The 22,764-nt window shown below is 40.1% G+C and overlaps 2 protein-coding genes across 7 annotated transcripts in view; one reads left to right on the forward strand and one right to left on the reverse strand.

The window, feature by feature from the left end:
• Window positions 1-6,474, forward strand: part of LOC114146518 (5'-AMP-activated protein kinase subunit gamma-2-like) — a 30,742-nt gene extending 24,268 nt beyond the window's left edge. For 5 of the 6 annotated variants that reach the window (XM_028020649.1, XM_028020650.1, XM_028020652.1 and 2 more), the window contains 9 exons: window positions 1,610-1,668; window positions 1,748-1,793; window positions 1,891-1,945; window positions 2,043-2,169; window positions 2,519-2,684; window positions 2,780-2,817; window positions 2,908-3,054; window positions 3,142-3,235; window positions 5,242-6,474. In XM_028020649.1, the coding sequence (XP_027876450.1) occupies window positions 1,610-1,668; window positions 1,748-1,793; window positions 1,891-1,945; window positions 2,043-2,169; window positions 2,519-2,684; window positions 2,780-2,817; window positions 2,908-3,054; window positions 3,142-3,235; window positions 5,242-5,273 (764 nt within the window). In that variant the 3' untranslated portion in view covers window positions 5,274-6,474. Of the gene's footprint in view, window positions 1-1,609; window positions 1,669-1,747; window positions 1,794-1,890; window positions 1,946-2,042; window positions 2,170-2,518; window positions 2,685-2,779; window positions 2,818-2,907; window positions 3,055-3,141; window positions 3,341-5,241 lie in introns of all 6 variants that reach the window. The other variant, XR_003595904.1, reaches the window with a different exon arrangement.
• A 5,160-nt stretch (window positions 6,475-11,634) lies between these two features.
• bcl2b (BCL2 apoptosis regulator b) overlaps window positions 11,635-22,764 on the reverse strand; it is a 36,188-nt gene continuing 25,058 nt past the window's right edge. Inside the window, exon 2 of the mRNA XM_028020598.1 lies at window positions 11,635-15,287. Within this exon, the coding sequence (XP_027876399.1) occupies window positions 15,150-15,287 (138 nt within the window). The 3' untranslated portion in view covers window positions 11,635-15,149. The remainder of the gene's footprint in view (window positions 15,288-22,764) is intronic.

Consider the following 22,764-nt stretch of genomic DNA (forward strand, 5'->3'; position numbering starts at 1 on the left):
GTTGTAAACCGGTATTTTAGTAATCGAGTAATCTGTCGATTATTCTTGCGATTAATGGAGTAATCTGATAAAAAAAAGATAAAGTAAAACATTGGTAAACCTAACATAACAGCAGTGTTACTATCGCATATCAACATCAGTCCAATTTTTCACAGTTGAGCTTCCCTAACAGTAACTTTTCTGTAGTTTAGAAAATTAACTTGTAACAATAGCAGCTCACTTTCCAAGTTAACCTGAAGAAAAGTTATACAAAAATCTGAAATTATATTCAATTCAATAATCAAGAGGCAGGATCACAAATAAGCTTATAAAAAATGTCTATACTTCAGCTTTTTGTTTATGTATTAATCTTCATTCAATTTAATAGATGAACTCTCACCTTGCCCAGACATCTATAGCTTTTGTGTTTATGTTAGCGACGGGATTTGACACCTTTGTTCGTCACACAAAGAAACATCTACCAGCTACATGCCGCCACGATGTGCTTCGCCACCCATTTGTTGAGACCAGGATGATATGAAATAAATTTTCCGGTTCGTCCGGCCGCAGTGTACAGTCTATCCGCTCACCTGTATAAATACACCTGCAGAGCTCTTCCCCACTGTTCACTCTGAATCGGCCACCAGGCAGCAGCTCCGGGAGGAGAAAAGACTACCGTACTCCAGGCATCGTGCCAGTCATTTAAGGATGCTTATTGGTCCCCCGAAAAACAACCGTGACAATATCATCAATCAATAAAATCCTCCCAGGCCGCACTTGAAAACTGGACGTTATGCTGCTAACACTTAGCTTTCATCAACAACTCAGGCGGAAGTGAGAGCGCTGCGCAACGCAAGTAATAACCCGGCCAGAACACGGTGCTCTAAATAATTTTAATAGAATTTAGCGAAGTTTCGAGGCAGATAAATTTTCCTCGAGGAATTTTAATAACAGCGGTACTCGAATCACTCAAGGAATCTCTTCAGCCCTAGTGTCAACAGACTCGCATTAAACCGTGTTTAAATGATTTAGGGTATTGAATTAAATTAGAAAAAAAAAGTTCTACTTTTTGTTCATGCCTCGTCAACGGATACAGTGTGTTTAGCTCTTTTAATTTGTTGGATGCAGACAGTAGAGTGCAATGGTTAAATGTAAAGGATAGATGGTTTTATGCCTTTAGGCCTATATTTTATTTATGCCTCATTGTGATCTCTTAATTATGTCCTTTTACTGACACGGAAAATGTCATTGCTGTTCTGGTTTTCCATAAATAAACAACGAGGCTGTGCTGTGTGTTAGCAGTCATGTCTGGCAGAGCATGTCTCCTTATTGAGTAGAGAACATTAAAGCTATCCCAAGCTATTAAAGCGCAGAGATGACTAATTTATATCGAGGGTAGAAATGTCAAAGAAGCATCTTTGCCTGTTCTCCGGAATCAAAAGAGGAGCCAGTTGTGAATTGAGTTTGAGCTCTGCTGCCTGTGATGAATAATGAATGTCAAGTCAATGTGAGAATAAAGCAAAAAGGGGAACCAGTGCTGTGCTGAACAAACCACGCCCACTTTCCAGCTGCATGATGCCTGCAGGCGTTCCTCTGGGGTGTTTATTGACTTGATCTGTTTTCACTGCAGGAATGCTGACAATCACAGATTTCATCATCATTCTGCACAGATACTATAAGTCGCCAATGGTGAGTTTAATCAACATATATTTAAATATTACTTTTTGGTTACTTTTTTCTAAGACTGAGATTGGTTTGTTTTTCTTAGGTGCAAATTTATGAGTTGGAGGAACACAAGCTTGAAACATGGAGAGGCAAGTATCTCTAAGTGTTGACGCATGCTTACTGTAGTGCTTACTTCTGATCTTTGTGGGGTTTAATAATCCAGTATTTGCCTCATTCTTTCCTCAGAGGTTTATCTTCAAGCAACGTTTAAACCTCTTGTGAACATATCACCAGATGCAAGGTTTTCTAAAATCCTGTTAAACGTCACACACTGTTTTTATTCTGAACCTCTTGATTGTTGCTCTCATGACACGTTTCTTTGTTTTCCGCTTTTGCAGTCTGTTTGATGCAGTGTACACCCTCATCAAAAATAAAATTCACCGCCTGCCTGTCATCGACCCTGTTACAGGGAATGCACTTTATATTCTCACACACAAGAGGATCCTAAAGTTCCTCCAACTGTGTGTGAGTTCAGAAATTTTCTAAGTCATCGTATTATGTTTAGATGAATTTGCAAGATTATAATCTGTAAGGCCTAATTAGTTGAAATGTAAACATTCAAGTTTTTCCTCATTTTTATATGCTTGGTTCCCCCTTGTGGTCAATGTGGGAATTGATCAAAAGTCTTTAGATTCATCCTGGCATATCAGAATATTGAGTTAATTCTTCTTAGTTATTCATTAAACAGAGACCTCTCTATTTCCCTCTCTCTCTTTAGATATATAATATAAAACATGTATCAATGCCTTTCACGTTGCAGTAAAGTGACTTTTCAAGAAACTAAATTTTTGAAGTGTGTGTTTAAAATTCCCAGGTGTGTGAAATGCCAAAGCCAGCGTTCATGAAGCAGACTCTAGGTGAGCTCGGCATCGGGACGTACCATGAAATCGCTTTCATCCACCCAGACACGCCTATTATTAAAGCCCTCAACATCTTCGTGGAGAGACGGGTGTCTGCTTTGCCTGTGGTGGATGACTCGGGTAAAATCACAATGAACCATCACAAAAAATCCCTTTCTGTTATTAATAATTCAAGGTTTTACCTTAATTTTGGTTTTGGTTTTTTTGTCTTGCAGGCAAAGTTGTGGATATTTATTCCAAGTTTGACGTGATTGTAAGTTTACACATTTTGTTTTTGAAGAAATACATAGTTCTCCATGCTGACCCGCTTCTGTTCTTGCGTCGTAATTGTGTCTGCGTGCAGAACTTGGCCGCAGAGAAGACGTACAATAACCTGGACATCACAGTGACGCAGGCTCTGAAACATCGCTCGCAGTACTTCGAAGGAGTTGTTAAGTGCCACAAAATGGAAACAATGGAGACCATTGTGGACAGAATAGTCAAAGCAGAAGTGAGACACAAAGACCTGTTTGTGCATTTAGCCACTCAGGAACACCCTGAGGACTGATTCCAGCTGCATCTCTCGTGTTTTTTCCAGGTTCATCGGCTGGTGGTGGTTGATGAGCGCTCCAGTATCGAGGGCATCGTTTCCCTTTCAGACATCCTCCAGGCACTGGTGCTCAGCCCAGCAGGTATAGATGCTCAGCATTGGTAGCTCTAATCCCCCCCCCCCCTTCTCTCTCAATGACCCGGACAGTGAGCTTCCCCTACCCACCAATCCTCTAACCCTGCCCCAGGTAGGAATAGCACCTGTTTCCCTCGTGGCTGATCATAGCCCGCAGAAGGCATGATGTTTGTCCACTTCTGGATTATACTTTCTGCACCAGTGCTTGTTTACACAGAAATCAACTCTCTGCACTTTACTAAAACATACAGTAGGAAAGAGCTCTGCTAGTTTTTCACCTGGTAAATAACTATTCCTCGTGTTTAAAATTCAGCTCCTGGAGGTTTTGGCTTGTACTGTCCATGGCTGCGTTTTGCTTATTGCAGACGCCTCTTTGATGCGAAGCATGTTTGGTATTGATGTGCTTGGGTAGAAAATAACAAGCTAGCTGAGTTTAACCAGCTCTACAGGGCAGGTCTGGGCCTTAAACCCCCAACAGATCCGAATTGGTGGGATGCACTTCGAAGAAAACCTTCACACAGGCACTCATTAATTCATAAATTTGACACGGTATCCATCGACTGTTCTTACAACCTACTGCAGTGTTTGGGCCTCCACTAAGAGAGAAAGGTTTGGTGTAATCAGACCTAATGTACAGTGTTATTGCTTACCTTTTAAATGTATTAAAATCTTTCATCTATTATGGTTGTGTTTTTAAAATTTGACTCCTCTATAAACATTGTTTTCTTATCTTGGGTTTAGTGGAAACATATTGAGTCTTTCATTGTTGTTTGGATTTTAATTTCCATATACCAGAACCAGCAAAATTTGGGAAACCTCTAGCCATGTTTCCCTTTCTCTCATATATTTTTTATGAAGTAGTAGTTGGTAGTTTTCAGAATCCATTTTAAAGCCCACTCCCCAAATATGCCTTTACACTGCATCTGCCGCAGTTAAAGACTGACTAGGTTGGCTGAAAACAGCCCCAGGGTGGTAATGTTTATTGCCCTGAAGCTTTAGTGTGGAGGTTTTTTGAAGGAGGGTTGTAACATTTCTGATTGGTTGCATTTTTCAACATATTTTAAATGAGATGTCTGCTTTTGGTTGTCTCAGCAGCCAGAGGGAGCAGAGCCCAAAGAATATAATATCGCTACCTTGTTAGCAAATCTATCTTCCAAAACACATAAAGAAAAGTATAATCCTTTAGGAATGTGCAGAATGAATATAAATATAATGTGATGCAGTTTCACAGAGTAACAGATGTGAAAGAATCAGAAGTCCAGGTTTTTATCCTGATCTGAGCTTCAATTCCTCTTAAATTCCTTACAAATCCATCAGAAAGTTCATTAAATGCATAAACCAGTCAGAGTTTGGAGTGACTTCACCCACATTATAGAAGTTAATTGTTTTATTGCTGAAAATCGCAGAGTTTTATTATCATGCAGCGACACACAAACTGCAACACTCTAGCTAGGCATTGGCTGCAAAGGAGTAACACTTGTAGTCGAGGCCCAATTTACATGAACCCAGGGGGTTGGAGGGTTAAGGTGTTCTGGGTAATAAAGTCCCAGCTGATAAAATTCAGGGTCGCTTAACTCAATCATGTCTTCTCTCCACAAAGGCCTGGTTTTGCAGAACCCTACCCTGTTTATTTGTGCAGAAACATGTTGCCCAAGCAAAAAGAAAGGGACCAAACAAGTAATTTCCCCAAAAAACACAAGGAAGAAAAAGCTTATTCCAGTTTCTAAATTTCAAAATGTCTTCAGCATCCAGATGATGTTCTGAGAGAAGTCAGACCACCACGTGTAAAATCTAATCCATGCCACATCTCTCAGCCTCCGTTGTGACAATGTTACTCTAGTGGTTTTAATGTTTTGCCTGACTGGTGTGTCTAACATTTAAATGCATAATAGTTTTGACATCCTGTTGCACGATTCCTACAGAACTCTTAATTTGTGAAAACAAGTTTTAACTGTTTACAAAAAGATTCCTGACGCAGTGATTAATGACTTTACTCTGCTGTTATCTTTGCAGATGCCTGTAAGGAGGAGAATCTTACTGAATGAGTTTGTGGTGCATCAGCTTTTGTAATGGAAGTGAGTGAACTTACAGTTAAAGGTTGATCGTGTGAAGCCGGTGTGGAAGTCCTGGAGACCGTCACCATCAGCGGGACTGTAGAGCGGCTCTGAAAGGCCTGATGCAGCTGAGTGAAGTGGATTTTTTTTGTTTTGTTTTGGGTTTTTTTGCACTGAGGAATGAGTTTTCTTTTTTTCTTCCAGTTTGTTTATACACTGATCAGATGCATTAAAGATATATTATAAAAGTATATGCAAACACATACAGATGAATACCATATGGGGAAGTGGAGGGTGTTTTCTGATGGATCTGGGCTTTCACTAGTTACAGTCATGTAGCTCTCATCAGATTTAAAGTCACATTTCATACTTCAGTATCTGTAAAGCAACTCGTTTCAGTTGTAAAGCTATATTTCTACCCACAGAGATTGGACGACTGCTGTCATTAGGAGAATAATGGCCAGGGCCAACATAACATCGCTCAATGCCCAATTATTTGTGCCTTTTTGCGTCCCTCGCACCCCACTTCACTGTGGTCCTTTTGAGTTTACGGTTTCAAATGAAAGCTGTAGTTTCAGCATGTTGCTGCAATAAAGAAAAACACAGCTGACATTTTCAACCCCACGCGCCAGAGGCTGTCTTTCATTTAGTTGGGTTATTAAAAAACTTGTTCGAATGAAAGGATTTCTGGAAGATCAGACAAGAAGAGGAAGCATAACATTTTTGGAGCATTGGTTTGGTTTCTCGAGGTCGGCATGACTTCAGAGTGCTTTTTTTTTTGTAATGGAAATATAAGATTAAAAATGTATTTTTAGGGGTTTAAAGACATTTTTACAGTGCATCCCCAGTTTGGAGGCTTCACACAAACATGTGGAGCTGCTTGTGTGTTTCATCTGGATTTTAACAGGACTCATCTCCATCTTCTGTAAATGAGATTGTTCTCAGAAACCATGTCACAGAAAGCTTTATTTTTATGAATGTGTTAAGTCGAAAGATAGTTCAGTTTTAATGTTATTTTTGTAAATATATTGTGGCAATATGTCTAATTCAGAGAAACTTTGTATTGAATCAACATGTACTGTAAATGTGCAAAGCATGACAAACTACACTTCAGCAGAATGAATGTTCTTTGTTTTACTTTTTCTATTTTTCTGGCTGCAGAAAAATAAACAGACACTGAATGTACTCTAAAGCTGAGTCATTTTCCTACATCACTGATTTCTGTATTTAGAAATTTGAAATCCTTGGTAGCGTTGCAAGGTCTTTTGGACAACATCAGTCTATGTATTTTATCTATGCTTAACCTTATAGTGTTGCGGTGGTGGACTGGTGTCTGTCTCCTGCATTCAGACTAAGTATTATAGAGGTACTATAATAAAGAAAAAGAAAATTAACATCAAATGTGTACAAACTTTCATCCCTAAAAAGTACAATCTTTTTCTTTGAAATGAAATTTAAAATAATTTGAATAGTACTCTGTAGTTTTGAAGGCCCTTTATTTGTATGCATACATTTTAACCAAACCTGACTTTAAATTATTTTGTACATATTTTTACGTATAGTCATCTGCGCCAATAAGTAGCCAAATCAATAACTTAAGCCTTTTATGTTGAGAAACATTTAACCAGCCTCCAAAAACTAATGGAGACACACGTCATGCTGTGTGTTATCAGAGTTTTCTCTTTTCACAGCTTGAACACGGTTTAGGTGTTGATGCCAGGGAGCTGGAGCTGGCAGACACCCTACACAGACTTTCCCCCCTCAGTCATCTCTCTCCTGCCGATTATGATGTGAGATCAGGATCCTCATCTCTCTCTCAGAGCCAGCGCTTCGCCAGCTACAGACAGCAGAGAAGTCTTTACCAAAACGTAAGCCGCTGAGCTCTCAGCCCTCCTCGTGGCATGCAGCCCTCCAGATTATACCAAGGATTGGCGGCTATTATGCTGCCGGACTGGGACTGTTAAACAGACAATATTTATTTCAATTCAACAAGTTAAATTTTACCATTTTTTTTTCTACAAATATGTTATAGAATTCTGATGGTTACATGAAATATAAGGTTTTCAGGTGTCACATGGCATAGTGGTTAAGAGTGGCTGTCAATCAGGAGTTCTGGAACATGGACACATCTAAAATAAGCAAGGCAGTGATTCCTGTGAATGGGAATTGAGAAACTGGTTTAGACATATAATGCTAACTACTAGCTAGACCAGGGGTGGGCAATCCTGGTCCTCGAGGGCCGGTGTCCTGCAACTCTTAGATGTCTCCCTGATTCAACACGCTTGAATTCAATAGCTGAATCACCTCCTAAGTGCAGTCAAGTTCTCCAGAGTCATTATTTGACTCAGGTGTGTTGAAGTAGAGATGCATCTAAAATTTGCAGGAGACCAGCCCTCAAGGCCTGGAGCTGCCCACCCCTGAGCTAGACACACTAATTAGACATATATTTGAACTACTTCTGTTTATTTAAGCTTTTTCATATTTGTTTGGAGAAGTCCAAACCTCAGGGTTGGCGGTTTGGTTTAACACGGGACCCAGAACCCGCTGGGGGTTCAAATCCTTCTTCCAACTAATACAAAGCTAATTCTGACTTCTTCCAACTTACTTAACTGCATTTGATTGTTTTCAATTTAAAATGTATTTGTCAAAACAACGCTGACACATTTAAATCCTTAACTTGTTTATCTACGTTTTTGTATTACAGTTTCTGAAGTTCTTCACAAAACCTAACTCTTCCTCCATGTTCTTGCTGTTTTGATGGACGTGTGTTTAATGTGCCTAAGAGTAATTCTCCAGTGACAGATGAATTCTGTTGAACTTTTCGATTTTTCCATTGTTTTTTTTCTTCCTTCCTTGTTTTAAACACAGACTGTTATCTGTAATTTATGCTCTGAAAAGATTGCATGATAAAATAAGCTCTGGATGCACAGTTTTACCCTGGTAAGGAATATCAATAGGTTCTGCTCAAGATAAATTGAGCAGGAACTCAAAGTTTGGTTTTTTACCAACCCAGATGACAAGAAAATTTTTTTTTTCAAATGAAGACAGAAAATTCCTTGTATGGATCCTGTCTGGCAACCTTAAAGATTGGTGCATGTTTAGACTATGCTTTTAACAGTGCCAAGCTGACTGTATATGCTGAATAAAAATAAGCAAAACATTTATGAAGTTTTTGTCATAATTTACTCTATCCTAATGCGAACAATGCAAGTGTTCGCATCGAATAGGCTTCAAAAAAGAACTGATAGTTTGTGAGTCTAAAACAAACAACTTTCATAGACTAGTATAAGAATTTAAACCAAATAATTTAGCCCATCATGTATTTTAAAAGAATAAAAGGGTTTGTAACCTATGGGAGAAAAGAAGCTGAACAGATAAATTTAGGTTGCATGAAGTTGAAACTCATTCTAAATGCTGCAGGGGAAAAAAAGGCTTCATATTAATTCTATTTTCTGTTTGTGATCTAATATAATTGATGGTTCTTGTGAGGCAATACTTTAGATTTACACGTAAAATTGTAATATTATTGCACCTTTAAACATATAAATTGGTGTTTCAGAAGGAAAAGGCAGGGACCTCTGGTACAAAGGAAGACTGTAACCATGATCTTAAATTAGGATATGAGACTTTTTTTTTTTAATATGAAGACTAAACCTCAACATATTGAAATGACTAAGTTGCTAGTTAAGATCCTATTTTAACATCCTATTCTAGCTAGCAATTTAGTTTCATACTTGCAGAACTTTTATCTCACTACATTTTAAGCAATTTGTGACTTAAAAGCAAAAGCTTCTACAGTGAATTCATGTTGGCCAACCTGACAATTATCAGTTTAGGTAACAATAGCATTTTAGCTTACAAGCTAAAGCTTCCATGCTAGATTTAACACATTGTCAACGTCCTAGTGATAGCCCTCTTGCTTATGTTAGCATTTTAGCATATTTTCATTTACTATTAACTGATACATTGCTATTTGCATATTACATTAATTAATTTACTTGGACCACATTAGAGTGATGGCGTGAGGGATAGTTTTTTTGCTAAAATGATAAACTGACTAAATTTAGTCAATGTTAGACAACATGCTAGTCATAGTCAGCATGCTAGTGACAGCATTTCATCTAACAAGTTTTGGCTAAGGTTAAGAATACACGGATTATGGTTGGACATAAATGCAGTTACTAAATTTTATGGAAGTCAATACAAAGTCATAATAGGAAAAAAATGCAAGCTTGTGTGTGTGTGTGTGTGTGTGTGTGCACGTGTGTGTAGCAGCAGCCACAAGGTGACACTGTAGTACACACCTTCAGCAGCTAAACTTGCCTCTGTAGCTGATCCTGTCTTGGTATAGGAAAACATCTTTCGCTTTCAGTTTACATTTCAGTATTATTTTAATGACTTTCAAGTTGTGTGTTGGCGTGTCTTAAACCTATGTAAAGAAATTTGCACAGGAAGTTTTTAAAGCTGTTAATTTGGCCTCTAAATGAGGAGGGAGTGAGGATCTGATGGACTACCAAATGAGGGGTAAAACTGGACCAGGCTTCCTCCTGACAATCTGCTTTGATCTCCCAATCTCCCCTGTGATATCGAGCTCTGGGAAAGCCTCCTTCACACCTTGTAGCCCTAAAGCAGAAGAGGCAGGGATGGGAGGGGAGCGGAGGGGAGGGGGGGCAGCTTCTCTGCAACCTCCACATCTTCCTCGTCTTCACTGCCCATCTTTTTCACTTTCTATACCCAGACATTCACCATCCACACCCACACCGGACTCGCTTTTGAAAGTCCAGGACCTGATTTAAAATTCTTCTTCAGAGCAAGTCATGCATTTTATATGCATGGTGAGAGCTGGAGAGGAGGTGGAGGAGGGATGGAAGGCGGGAGAGGGGCGTCTTCACTCCAAATGAACTTTCCTCTGCTGTTGGTCTCCTCGGGGATATTTCTGCGCACACACACACGCACACACACATCCATCACAGTTTTTTCCAATCTCTGCTTGGCCCTCATTTTCTTGTGCCCACTTGACTCTTTCAACATTAGGTTTTACTGCATCATGATCTGCACAGATTCCAGCGAGCAGCGAGAGGGTCCGCAGCCTTTGAAGACAAGTGTGATCAGAGCAAAGGCAAGAGGGCGTACAAAAACCTGGCCCGGGGGCATTTATGAAGGGGAGGGGGGGTGTCTCTGCACTCTGGTGTTTAGCAGCCGAGGAAGGGAAGGCTGACAAGTGCAGCAGCGTTTGGGGACAGCTTTGATGTCTGCTGCTGCTGCTGCTGCTACTTCTTCTTCTTCTGCTGCTGCAGTCCTTCACAAGGAGTCAGTTGCCTTGACACGATCAGGCTCATGCAGGGCTCTGATAGATGTAACAGATAATCAAAAGAGTGTAGCTGATGCACCGCTCCTCACCTTTGAGCATCTCTTATTCTCTCTCTGCTACGGTGGCCGACAGGTGCAAATGCGCAGCAAAAGAGAAAACATGCAAACAAAAAAAAAACACGCGCACAAATTAAATGCGGCAAGCAAAAAGCGAACAAAATGCAGCAAACAAAAAAGAAAACACCCCCGAATGAAATGCAGCAAACAAAAAGAGAGACGCAAACAAAAAAAGAAGACACCCCCGAATGAAATGCAGCAAACAAAAAAGAAAACACCCCCGAATGAAATGCAGCAAACAAAAAAGAAAACACCCCCGAATGAAATGCAGCAAACAAAAAGTGTTGAAAACGGAAGTGCTCCAGACCACTAGGGGGAGTCAAAGAAAATCGAGACCGAGCCCAGAACGGTATGACTGACACAAAGTCTATCACGCTACCCATAAATTATTCTGTTATTCTATAATATTATAAAAGACGGCGTATCTTTTTATAATATAAGTACGTATAGTATTTATACGTACTAAATATAGTTATATAGTACGTATAACTATATTTCTGAAAAGAAATATAGTTATACGTACCTTTACTTTCTTTCAAATTTCTTTCTCTGAATCTTGCATCTGGTCCCATAGAAATGAATACTATTTTCTTTGACTCCCCCTAGTGGTCTGGAGCACTTCCGTTTTCAACACTTTTTGTTTGCTGCATTTCATTCGGGGGTGTCTTCTTTTTTGTTTGCGTCTCTCTTTTTGTTTGCTGCATTTCATTCGGGGGTGTCTTCTTTTTTGTTTGCGTCTCTCTTTTTGTTTGCTGCATTTTATTCGCTTTTTGCTTGCCGCATTTAATTTATGCGCGTGTTTTTTGTTTGTTTGCATGTTTTCTCTTTTGCTGCGCATTTGCACCTGTCGGCCACCGTACTCTGCCTTGTTTACTTCGCTCCGAGAGGCAGCAGAGAATCAATAAAGACAAACACAACACGGAGCTCAAGACTGCATCTGCTGAAGAAATCTGATTTATTAGGAACAATATGATCCCACTAGCTTATTGTGGATATAGCGGTAAACAACAGGAACACAATTCACTTTCTCTTTTAATAAGTGCTACAGGTTTTTGTATAGATTATAGACAATGAAACAGGACAGCAACAAGAGTGCTACATTCATATATGCACAGAGGTTATAAAAATTACAGTATATTGCTGTTAAAGTTCTTCCTATTCCTGTGTAGGAATTGCCCTCTGTTTCATACAAACACATGCATCACTCTGTGAGCTGTGGTGGCAAAAAGGAGGAGGTTAAGGTCTGGCATTTGACATTTTACACATTAGTTATTGTGTGAGCATGAAGCTGATGAAAGTGAAGCGGCTATAGTACATTTACACTACACAGAAACCTCTCAGTGAGCTGAAGCCACACTGCCTTGCAAAAGCATTCCTATGTGTTGAATTATTTTTATGTTTTTCACATTCTGACAAATTGCAGCCACAAACTTCTATGGATTTTATTGGGATTTTGTGTGACAGGCCAACACAAAATAGAGCATAATTGGGAAGTGGAGGAAAAATGATGCATGGTTTTCAAAGTGTCTTGTGCATTTGTATTCCCCAGCAGTAATAGGTATTTTTCAGCTTGTCTCTACCACTTTTCGACATGTAAAATCTTATTATTTGGCCTTTTCTGCTTTTTAATATAGCTCAAGTTCAACAGATGCAATGCCCCCAGCATGTTTCACCGTGGGGGACAACATTTCCACTCTGATGTTTAATGCTATTGTTTTGATGTCATAGGGTTTTGCATGACCTAAACTATTTCATCCCAGCTCTGACTGTACTTTTAGTGTCGCTGTTCTGCTGGAGAGTGAACTTTTGCCCCGGTATTAATCTGCTTTCCTCCAGGATTGACATACACTAGCTCCATCCATCTTACCATCAACTCCAACTAGCTTCACCTGTAGCTTGACGAAGAAAAGACGATGTGCCTTTTCTGTCACATGCTGTAGAAGTTTAGTTTTGGTCTCATCTTTCACATGTTTTCTGTTTCCTGTACACAGCAGTACTTTACACATGATTTCTCATTACTTACAACAGTGACCTTTGACTTGCCACTCTACTCTAAAAGGCAACATTTTTAGCATGGACAGCTAACATGTGCTCTGATGGCAGCTCTTCCAGAGAGTGAGCCTCTTCCTCTGCTTAATGCTCTTCCATATCTTGAATATCTTTGTAGGTTTGCACTCAAGTCAAACTCCTTTTGTTTTCAGATGGTGGATTGAGGAGTGCTTTATGATGTGTTCAGTGCTTTGAATGCTGTCTTATAAGCTAACCCTGTTTAAAAGTTCTCCACAATTTAACCTTTGACCTGTCTGCTGTGTTTCTTGATTTCCGTGATGTTTGTTCATAGAACAGCTTCTGACATTACACTGTATTTTATTTGTTGGCATCAGAGCAAAAGGGGCTGGTTTAGATTTTTTTTTAATGTTACATATCCTGTTCTGCACTACTCTGTCTTGGTCTATCCCATAAAATCCCACAAAAAAAAAACAAACAGACTTTATTCTGACAAAATGTGAAAAAGGTTTTGCACGGCACTGTATTCTCCGTCAGATATGTTTTAAATTAAAGACCAGTACAAGTTTACTTTGGTTTCCAGCTCTCTACACATGTATACTGTGAATTTGTGGCAGTTTAAGCTGTGAGGAATCATTTTAATCTTGACAGTATAGCAGCCTCGAAGCCGACATCAACGCAACACAAAGATTAATTTCTACACATTGTTATATTAGCAGCCAGGAAACTATGTAGTTTACAGTGTGATTCCATAGAAAAAGGAAAATAAAAGTGACTAGCTTTATTCTGAAAGTCTGTAATCTTGTACCTTGAAATAAATTAAAGAAAGTGTAGCTTTATTTATTGTTATTTCTTCTCTATAGCCTGTCGTATTATAAATACAGTTACACATCATGGGCATCTATTGTGTTACGGTTGACTTTCATCCATGCAACAAAGAAACTGGAGATTTTCTAAGACAGAAAATTTAAATTCCCACTCCATTAAAAGGCTGGGAAGACGTGTCCAACCAAAATATTTTGGGGACTTGGAATTTTCCATCAGACTGCAACACAAGACAAACATCAATAAAACAGGCTGAAAGGAATAAAAATCAATCCCCGGGTGCTTTCGGAGGCCGGACAGAAAAAGGGAGGGAGGGACAGCTCAGGTTCCAACGACCAGGAGTCCACTACCGAAATGCTGCTGACTTGATTTCTACCCAGTCACATGTGGCCACGCGAGAACATTTCTCAGTCAGTCCACGTCAACAGCTGTCTGTGTCAGAACGGATTCATTATTGAGTTACTGCGGGGCGGCAGCAACTGGAGGACACACGTGTCGCCTGAAACCTGGGCGAGACCAGACAATTGGACCTCAAAAGGACTCTGTGAGGAGAACCACAAGCACTCAAAACTCTTGAGTTGTTTATGCTAATAGTAAAGCTATAAATCTAACAGAGCGGGTGGTCTACTTCACATTAGAGTGCTTGAGGAATGAGCTCTTAAAATTGTCCTGTTAGACGTTGGAGGCTGAAGAAAGCAACATTTATTGTACCTCTAGCTGATTCTCTCTGTGCGCCCGACTGCACGTTTCCCTCAGGACACTTAGCAACATACCTTCACGCTTTATTTTATGCTCCTTGAAAACACACACATAAACACGCACACACACACCTCCTTATTTGGTTTGGCATGCAAGAAAAATAAAAACCCAGCACAAAAATCAAGGAGCTTTCAGCTGAGCTGAGCTCAGGCCTCCTTTTCCTCCATTACAGAGCCAGAGAGAGAGAGAGAGAGCATAGTGGTGCAATGTGTTCACCTGAGCTGTGTGAGAAGTGAAAACAGTAGACACACGCTGTGCTGGCTGCAGTGAGCTGTTTCCATTACACACTCTGAGCAGCTGTTCTGCAGAAGTTCTTTGAAGGACGGCTGTAGGGATAACTGGAGTCCACAGCTCAGACAGGGTTCTTCAACCTATAACAAGGTTGGGGGGTTAGGGTCTGCTGCTTCTTCATCACCAAGCCCTCCCTAAAACAGGTCCCGCACTTCCACACCTTGCTTGTGTCTATATTCTACCATTCAAACGTTCATGCAATAAACTAGTACAGAAGCAGGCAAGAAATTAAAGAAAAAGACGTGCATTCCTTGTCCCTCCTCAGCCGCAGTCAGCTTGGTTTTCTTGCTCCTCGGATGCGTCTATGGGCCGCGCCTCTGGTTCCCTCTGCTGTTTTTTTGATTCGTGTCTGTTTTGACAGAAGGAGGCATGAGGAAAGGAAGCGTTCACAGAGAGGCTTTGAAGAGGGCCAGAATCGGTCTGAAGGTTGTCTCTGAGGGGGTCAGGGGCATCTTTAAAAACAGGAGGCGCAAGAAAAAAAAAAAGGAGTAGGAGGATGGTGCTGAGACATAAAGTTGAGCCTGGAGGAGGCAGGAGATGTTGAGAGAGAGATACTGTTCACTTTTGTGCAAGGTACGCTCCGATGGTGACGCTGGCCGCTCCGAGCGCAGCCAGGCCAAAGACAGTCTTGATGGACGGCCAGTAGCAGCTGAAGACCGACTCCTTTTGTCTGTCGTACAGTTCCACAAACGCTTCCTGGAAGAGAAACAAACAGAATACGAAGGTTAATCCAGATGCAAAATGAAAGACTTTGACCAATGCATGAGGCAATCCATACTCTCATCGTCTTTGGTCCAGTTGCGAACTTAAATACAACTACAATAAAATGCACATCAGTGAGGAAATATATTTTAAGCATTTTCCTAACAATTGAAGGTAACATAGTTACTTGATTGCACTATGCGCCTTGAAAATACATAATAACACCCCTATAAAAAATTGTGACGCTCTGGAGTTCTGCAAATCTACTCCCATAGGAGCAAGTCTTTGCTTTTCTAGCATGTTTGCCTTTTTTGGTGCTTCATTCCATTCTTTTGTGCAAACCAGAAGTCTTCATAATCAGGAAAAGCAAAACCTCCTTGTACGAATGGCACCAAAGGTAGGTGAGGCAGATTTCTTTTTTTTTTCAGAATTATGTGAAATTACCCTTTAAAAGGTAAATCCCCTGCCGCTACCAGACATGGGTGGAAATAGAGTGTTATTACACCCATGTTAAAGAGAGATCCATTACACCTGCCTACGCTCAGGCTCCAAGAGAGATACCCAGAAGCAGGCTCCAGCCAAGCCAAACATGGGAGTCACCACAATATAACACCCCTGGCATAAAAATATATTGTTACTCTGTGGGGTTTAAAGAGGCAGGCTGCAAATTAAGAGTGTGTGCGTGTGTGGAGCGAATGCCTCGGCAGCGTGTCTCAAATGAGGAAATACAGACGTCTGCTCATAAGCAGTGACAGCAAGAACAGCTGGACAGGAAGTAATGGTGCTAAGCTCTCTGCTGTTCCACACACACTCCAAGGCAGATTATCTTTAACCAAAGTACAATAGGCTACATTTCAGAGGCTTAAGGGAGGAAATACCAGCAGCAGCCATTCAGTATTCTTTCTTTTGTTACAAGGCTGACCACATGAATCGCTACATGGCAAAGTTGTACAGCTGAGTCGATCTGATGTCTCTCTTTTCAGCTGCCATTTGACCTGTCTGTGAATAATGGGGAATTGTGAAGTTTGATTCTTTGCAACATCGCTGTGTTAGTTCTCGTGGGAATTTGTTATCAATATAATCAATCCATTATGGCTGTAATACAGGATTTCTTAGAACAAAATAAAAAAGAACACGCCACACTAATAAAAGGAGACTGAAGTGCTGTGGGGAGACAAAAGTATTTCCTGTTTCCCTTCCCATTCTGTGGCATTCCTGAGGCCGGGGTCTGATGACACGAGGGAGGAAGAATCAGCAGAATCCCGCACGCCTAGGCCCTCTGGTATCTTTAACTGCAACAGGGTCTTTTTAATTACCCAACCAAAATACCAATGTCAGCGTGTTAACACCCACAGAGGGAATGGTGTTATTCAGTAGTCATCAATATATGAGGGGTCACTATAGTTCAAACTGCTAACCATTCAGCATTAAACACAAGTTCAAACTGATGGTACACCACTGTTACACATAAACGTTTCATTCATTCAAAGCAGCAAAAAGTCACAAAGCCCTCCTCACATCACATGTCGCCGTTCTTTTAAGGTAAAAATTTCACAAACTTGCAGACTGGTTGGTGTTGCTGCCTAATGGGAATTGGAATATTGAATTGTACAGTATGTCTTTAAAACAAATACAGTTATCTCCAGGTAGACTTTTTCAGTAGAAAAATTCAAAATGTAAAGATTTACTATGTCATTCAATTTCACGGCAGAATCATTATAAAGTGCTGAAGGACCTCAAATAATTTACAAGTTAGCAAATAGTTAAACAATTGGTAGTTTTTATAAATGTAACATATTTTTATTCTTATATGCCCATTTTGATTGATGGATGGATGGATGGATGGATGTTTCACTAGTTTCACTTCTATGCAACTAAGTTTTGTTCTTGAAACAATAGAAGAAGCCTCCTGTTGGCCATAAGAAAACTATGCTGAATTGGTTTCACTTTACAGATAATTAATTTATTTATTTTTTGTCAAGCATAAAATTGAGCTTTTTTTTTTTTTTTAGATTATATGATTCCAGTTTAGGTGAATATATCAACATTAAAATCCAAGTTATGTACATTTTAAATCCACTAGAAGATAATCTTAGGTTTCCACCTTCAGCTGAGAAACACTTTTCCCACCTACTTCACTAAAATAACACTTGACTGAGGATACAACTCATATCCAGCATGTGTGCATGTGACTGACCACCAGTACGGCTCAGCAAAATAGCAAGCTCATGATGAATGTCCTTGAGAGGCCCCAGACAGTCGCCATAGATTCTATTTAAGTCTAAAACAAAAGAAGGCCAATTATAGAAAGGGGTTCACAAGAGATGTAATGGGAATGTGAATAAAGTCCCAGAAGGGCGTGGATGGTAATGACTCCAAACTAACTCCGGGGAGAGAAAGGAAGCTGAGGCAGAGGAGAAGGGGAGGGATGTCAGGTGAGTATCATGGGACCGAGACATGCTCCACTTCAGCTCCTGGAACTTTTTTCGCCCACATGGCAATGTTTCCAGCAACCATGTGAGAAAGGAGCAAAACAAACCGTGAAGCTGTCCCTTTCTGCTCTGTCCCTGTTCCTCCTGCTGCACCGAAGGGCATTATGTTAATGCAAGCCTTTGGAAAAAAAAAAAAAAAGCAGCGATAAGCAGGTGGAGAAAAGCACGCTGAAATTTGACAAGGACACGAACAGGACAATACATCTGCATTACAACAAAAGCTCCCGCGGCAGCAAAGCCCGCTAGCATCAGCAGCAGGTGTGTGTTTGGGATAGAGAGTCCAAACAGCAGCCTTTCAGAGTCTTCATTTTTTGGATCAGTGGCTTTTAAAAGGTCACAGCCAGCCAACAGAGAGCAAGAAGCCAAGAAGAAAAATGCCTTCCCAGGTTTGTATCCCGCCCCTTTCTTCACACACAATGAAACCCTCTGAGACACTCATATGGACATAACTGTGAGGAGTTGATGGGGTCCCACACTTCTCCACAGGCTGGAAACAGGCCGCTCATGTGTCATGGTTACTCAGACTAGAAGCTCCGCACACAATTTGCTTTTCCCACCAGTGGGACAGATCTCGTCCTTAACCTCTGAATTGTTTTTCACATGCTCGACACCTCTGGGTTTTGTTTGGTGTCTTCCTCGTGGACACAAAGGGATTTTCTTCTGCCGGCCTCCTTGGATTGGTCGGATGCTGTCTCACGGGCGACAGGAATACCAAACATTTGCCTGTTCCTGTGGGTATTCGCTGTGCTTTTGAAAGTAATCCCTCAACCTGTTGGGATAATAATGATTCATCTTGCGCGCTTGTCTAGCTGTGTTAAGAAAAAAAAAACACACACACACACACACACAAGCAGTAATTTGCCCAAGCTGTTAAAATGATTTGCTGGCCATCTCTGTTTTGTGACGTTTCTGTGGGCTGGAGGAGACGGAGTGAAAGGGATGTGGGTTAAAGTTCAGTTTGTAATTAAGGAGCCTGTTGTGGCTTCGTTGCTACATCCGCCACTGTACCAGGTTTCCCCGCATGTTCTGTTTATTTTCAATCCATTCACATAGCAGGACACTTATAGGCCAATATTGCACATGCTGCCTCCCTCGGCACCTCTTTGATTTTTTTTAATGAGCTTCTTGCAGACTTTTTCTCACCTAATTAGAGTCAAACAAAACTCCCTTTTGAAGTTCCAAAGAGGGGTATAAAGGGGGAAAATGCCAGGAAAGCATTAATGTCCTTATAATTCATAAGTTCAGATCAACATATCTATTAATAAACTTAGCTTCATCTCAATATTGTATCCACATTTACAAAGAAAAAAGAATGAAATCCCTCACTAGACACAAGGGGTGACTTGTCAACTGCTGCTTGTCTGAAAAAGGTCAAATAAAATCAATTCCCCAGGGAGCCCTTCACAGACTGGCCCCAGATAAAAATTTGAGATGGCGGTGGAGTTTGTTGCAACACTCATTACCCGATGAATCCCCTTGTGTCAGCAGGCACAAAACAGCTTGCAGCAGCGGACAGAGAGCCCTTCGCTGACCTGTGACAATACTGCAATCTGGGGAAACAATGGTCAAACAGCCAAATGGTGACAAAGTTCACTGGGGAGCGCAACACATCATCTGTGCAAAGAACGTTAATGGATCAACAATGCTAATACAGTAGATCAGGTTAGCCACATAGGACCATTAACTAATCACCCAATTGGCAAGAAAATTTTTTACATTTTATTTTATCTTGGTTCACCAAAACAAAAATGCAAGAAAGCAATTTTTCATAGAAACTGATGGGGTTCAAATCCTCAGTTTCCTGCGTCTTTTTTTTTTTTTAGTTCCACCAAATATTTAGAAATTATTTGTTAAATTCAGACTGTGACATTTTTGGAAATAATTAAATAATTAAATCTTTACCATTAAAAATTTGGATAACTCTGGACATTTAATGTCTTTCCATCTTTCATCAACAATATTTAACAACAAAGAAAAAGGCCCTGATCCACCATGGTTTAAGTTCCTGGGTATGAAATGGAAGAAGGAATGACTGAATGAAACTGCAACATGTTCACTGGGTTTACAACTTAGTGCAAGTTGTAAACTTGCACGACTTGTAAAGGTGAATTGATTCGGTGCCATCTAAAGGTTGTCATGGAGATCTGAACATGCAATCCAAACATTTTGTTGACCTTGGGAGGGCGTAGAACCGCGTCCCCATGTATTTTGTTGGAGGTGCTGCTGGGTTATGGAGACTTGAGATCCATTTTACAAGCTAACCAGGTGTTTTATGACCAGAGCAAGAGCTGTGTGAGAATTTTCTTCACATAATAAAGGTTACTTCTCCAATGACTGCAATAGGAACCCTCGTCACAGATACTATTTGAGGTTATCATGGACAAAACTTCATGCAGGTCTCCCGTTGCTTTTTGCAGATTATGAGGTTGTGTTGGTGTTTTAAGTCACGACCTTCAAAGTGGATCATAAACTTTCAAACAAACAACAAACACAACTTTGTGTTTGAGTAGTGGTCAACAACTGAGTAACATTGTTGCATTTAGGATAAATTAGTTCTTATAAATGTCCCATAAAGAAGGATGTCCGCCTTTATCTCTCAACCCACAGCTGGATAAAAAAACATCTCCATATTTAACCAGGACTTCTTCAGTTTTTATTTTTCACTTTGCTTTTGTTTTCACACTTTTTGGTAGGCGATTACCTTGTATTTTATGCACATATACAAAAAGAGCCTAGTGCTTGTTTTGTTTACTTGTTTCCTTTATGTAAATGCATATTTTAAAGTTGTTAATTTGGACTTAATGCTTGGATTACCTGAATAGCTGCTCATAGTGACATGATTATATTTTTATTTCAGTCTCTTTCACAAATACTAAAAAGTCACAAATGAATTATGTTAAAGAATATCTCAGCAGCCACCTTATCAAATATAAAACAAGGAACAGTAATAATGTATACTATTCCAGTCATAGATGTCCAAAACAATATGTTTGCATTGAATCTCCACATCCTTTGGATGTGCTAGAGGCTGTTAATACTCGACAAAGGCACCATACCTCTCCTCATGTGAAAGAATAAAAGTAATAATAGCATTTGTTAAAAAAAAAAGAGAGAGAGCGCAAGAGAGACCATGACGTGAACCATAAGGAATGGAAAACCTTGTTAGTTTTCTGGCTTCTTGAGTTTCTCTGCAAACTCAGGTTTCACACTCCCAACAGTCATTACATTCAGACGTAAAAGGAGAAGCTTTTTTGACGTTTGGATGCAACCCTAAAGGCTCATAAATATTCAAATGTGCGTCAGCAGCAGCGGTGGCAGCATTTGTGTGTTTACAAAACAGCTCGCTCTCCCATGGGAGAGAGCTTCCACCGCTGGAACATGAAACACGATCGCCAGTAAATCACCCACTCTCCTTATGACACTGCTTGCTTTTTATTGTCTCCATTATTCATTGTCTGTAGCTGCCAGATAAACAGGAGTAGTAACCTTACACACAAGACTCTGGTTTTTACTCCAGATCCATAGAGCATATTGTAAAGGTATCACACGCGTTAGCCTTTTGGAAATAAACACAAAGTTGTGGATATTTGTCAAAAGTAAGAAAAAAATACACATGGTTTTCACATTTCTTCTGAAAATATAAATTTGTTGGAGGGCTACAATGGCGCAGGGTTAAAGCAAGACCCTCAGTCCTGTCACAGGTTCGAGTCCTGACCTGATGACTTCTGCCGCATATACAGAATAAATAAGGTCCAGTGTAATCAATTACATTCAGAAGTCGCTTACTTAGTAAAAAAGAATACAAAACATCAATGATGTGCAAAGCTGGTAAAGTTGTGGTTTAAAAGTGGTTCAACAAATATGACTTCTTATGCATTCACATTTGTTGCTATATGTAAACTAACAGAAGTAGCTGTTGCAATTATGAGTTTTAATTTGTGCAATAGAGGCAATCGTTAATTTTTCTTCCCATTGTAGAGAAAATCCAATCTCTCCACAGTAAAGGCGACCAGACCCACAGTTTTGGACAATTGTCAGGAAAACAGTATGACTTCCCAAGAATCTCAGAAAAAACAGAAGGCAGTTCTACAAACCACTGATGTGGACAACCTGAACAAAAATGTCTGGCTCACATTTTGGATTTTATTTGTATCCTTTTCCATTCAGTCTATAAATATGTGTCACTTGTGTTAGTCTGTAATAGAAAATCTCTGCTAGATACATTAATGTCTGTTTCAATTTGGAAAGGTGCAGGGGTATAGATAGATGCTGTATTGTCTTTGTTTTATTTATGCTGTTAAAGACAGAATTAAGTACTCCAATTTGTAGAGCACTACCAAATGATGGATATCTTCAATGCACATACCTGGACCTCAAAGTCATGAGCTAATCAATTTTTGTTAAGTGTGTTGATTTTTAACTCAACATCTTTTTCAACAAGAAATGAATGGCTGAGAATAAACTTTGCTTGGAGGAAAATAAACTGCATAGGGTTTATTTAATCTGCTCTCCTGGTTTCCCTGTGATCTTCATTAAAGCTCAGGATTTATTATTAGTCCATTCTAGATGGCTGAGATGTCAAAGAAGAGGATAAACTACAAGTAGACAATTGTTTACCCCCTCAATAAATCTCTGTGACTCAGTTCCTTCTGCAATCAGTCCAATATCCTCCACACCTCCTCCTTTTTGTCAACAAAAGGCGGCAAAAAATTGCCCCAAAAATACACATGGTAGCTAAAAGAAGATGCTTCCTCCTCAGTGGATGTCCGCCTATCCGGCTGCCTTGGAGCAGGAAGGGACTTAACAGCGGAGCAACTGCTGTGCCGCTATAAATACAGAGAAGTTTCATCTAAGCTCCTTGTTCAGGGCTTCCCAATCTAATAAAACACCTCTCACCTCCCCTTGTTCAGTCCATTTAAAAGGCCACAGATGACGTCCAAGAGCAGAGGGCGAGTGGAAAAGGGCAGCTGAGTCATCAT

Source organism: Xiphophorus couchianus, chromosome 6 (assembly GCF_001444195.1).
Source record: "Xiphophorus couchianus chromosome 6, X_couchianus-1.0, whole genome shotgun sequence".
NCBI classification, from domain to species: domain Eukaryota; kingdom Metazoa; phylum Chordata; class Actinopteri; order Cyprinodontiformes; family Poeciliidae; genus Xiphophorus; species Xiphophorus couchianus.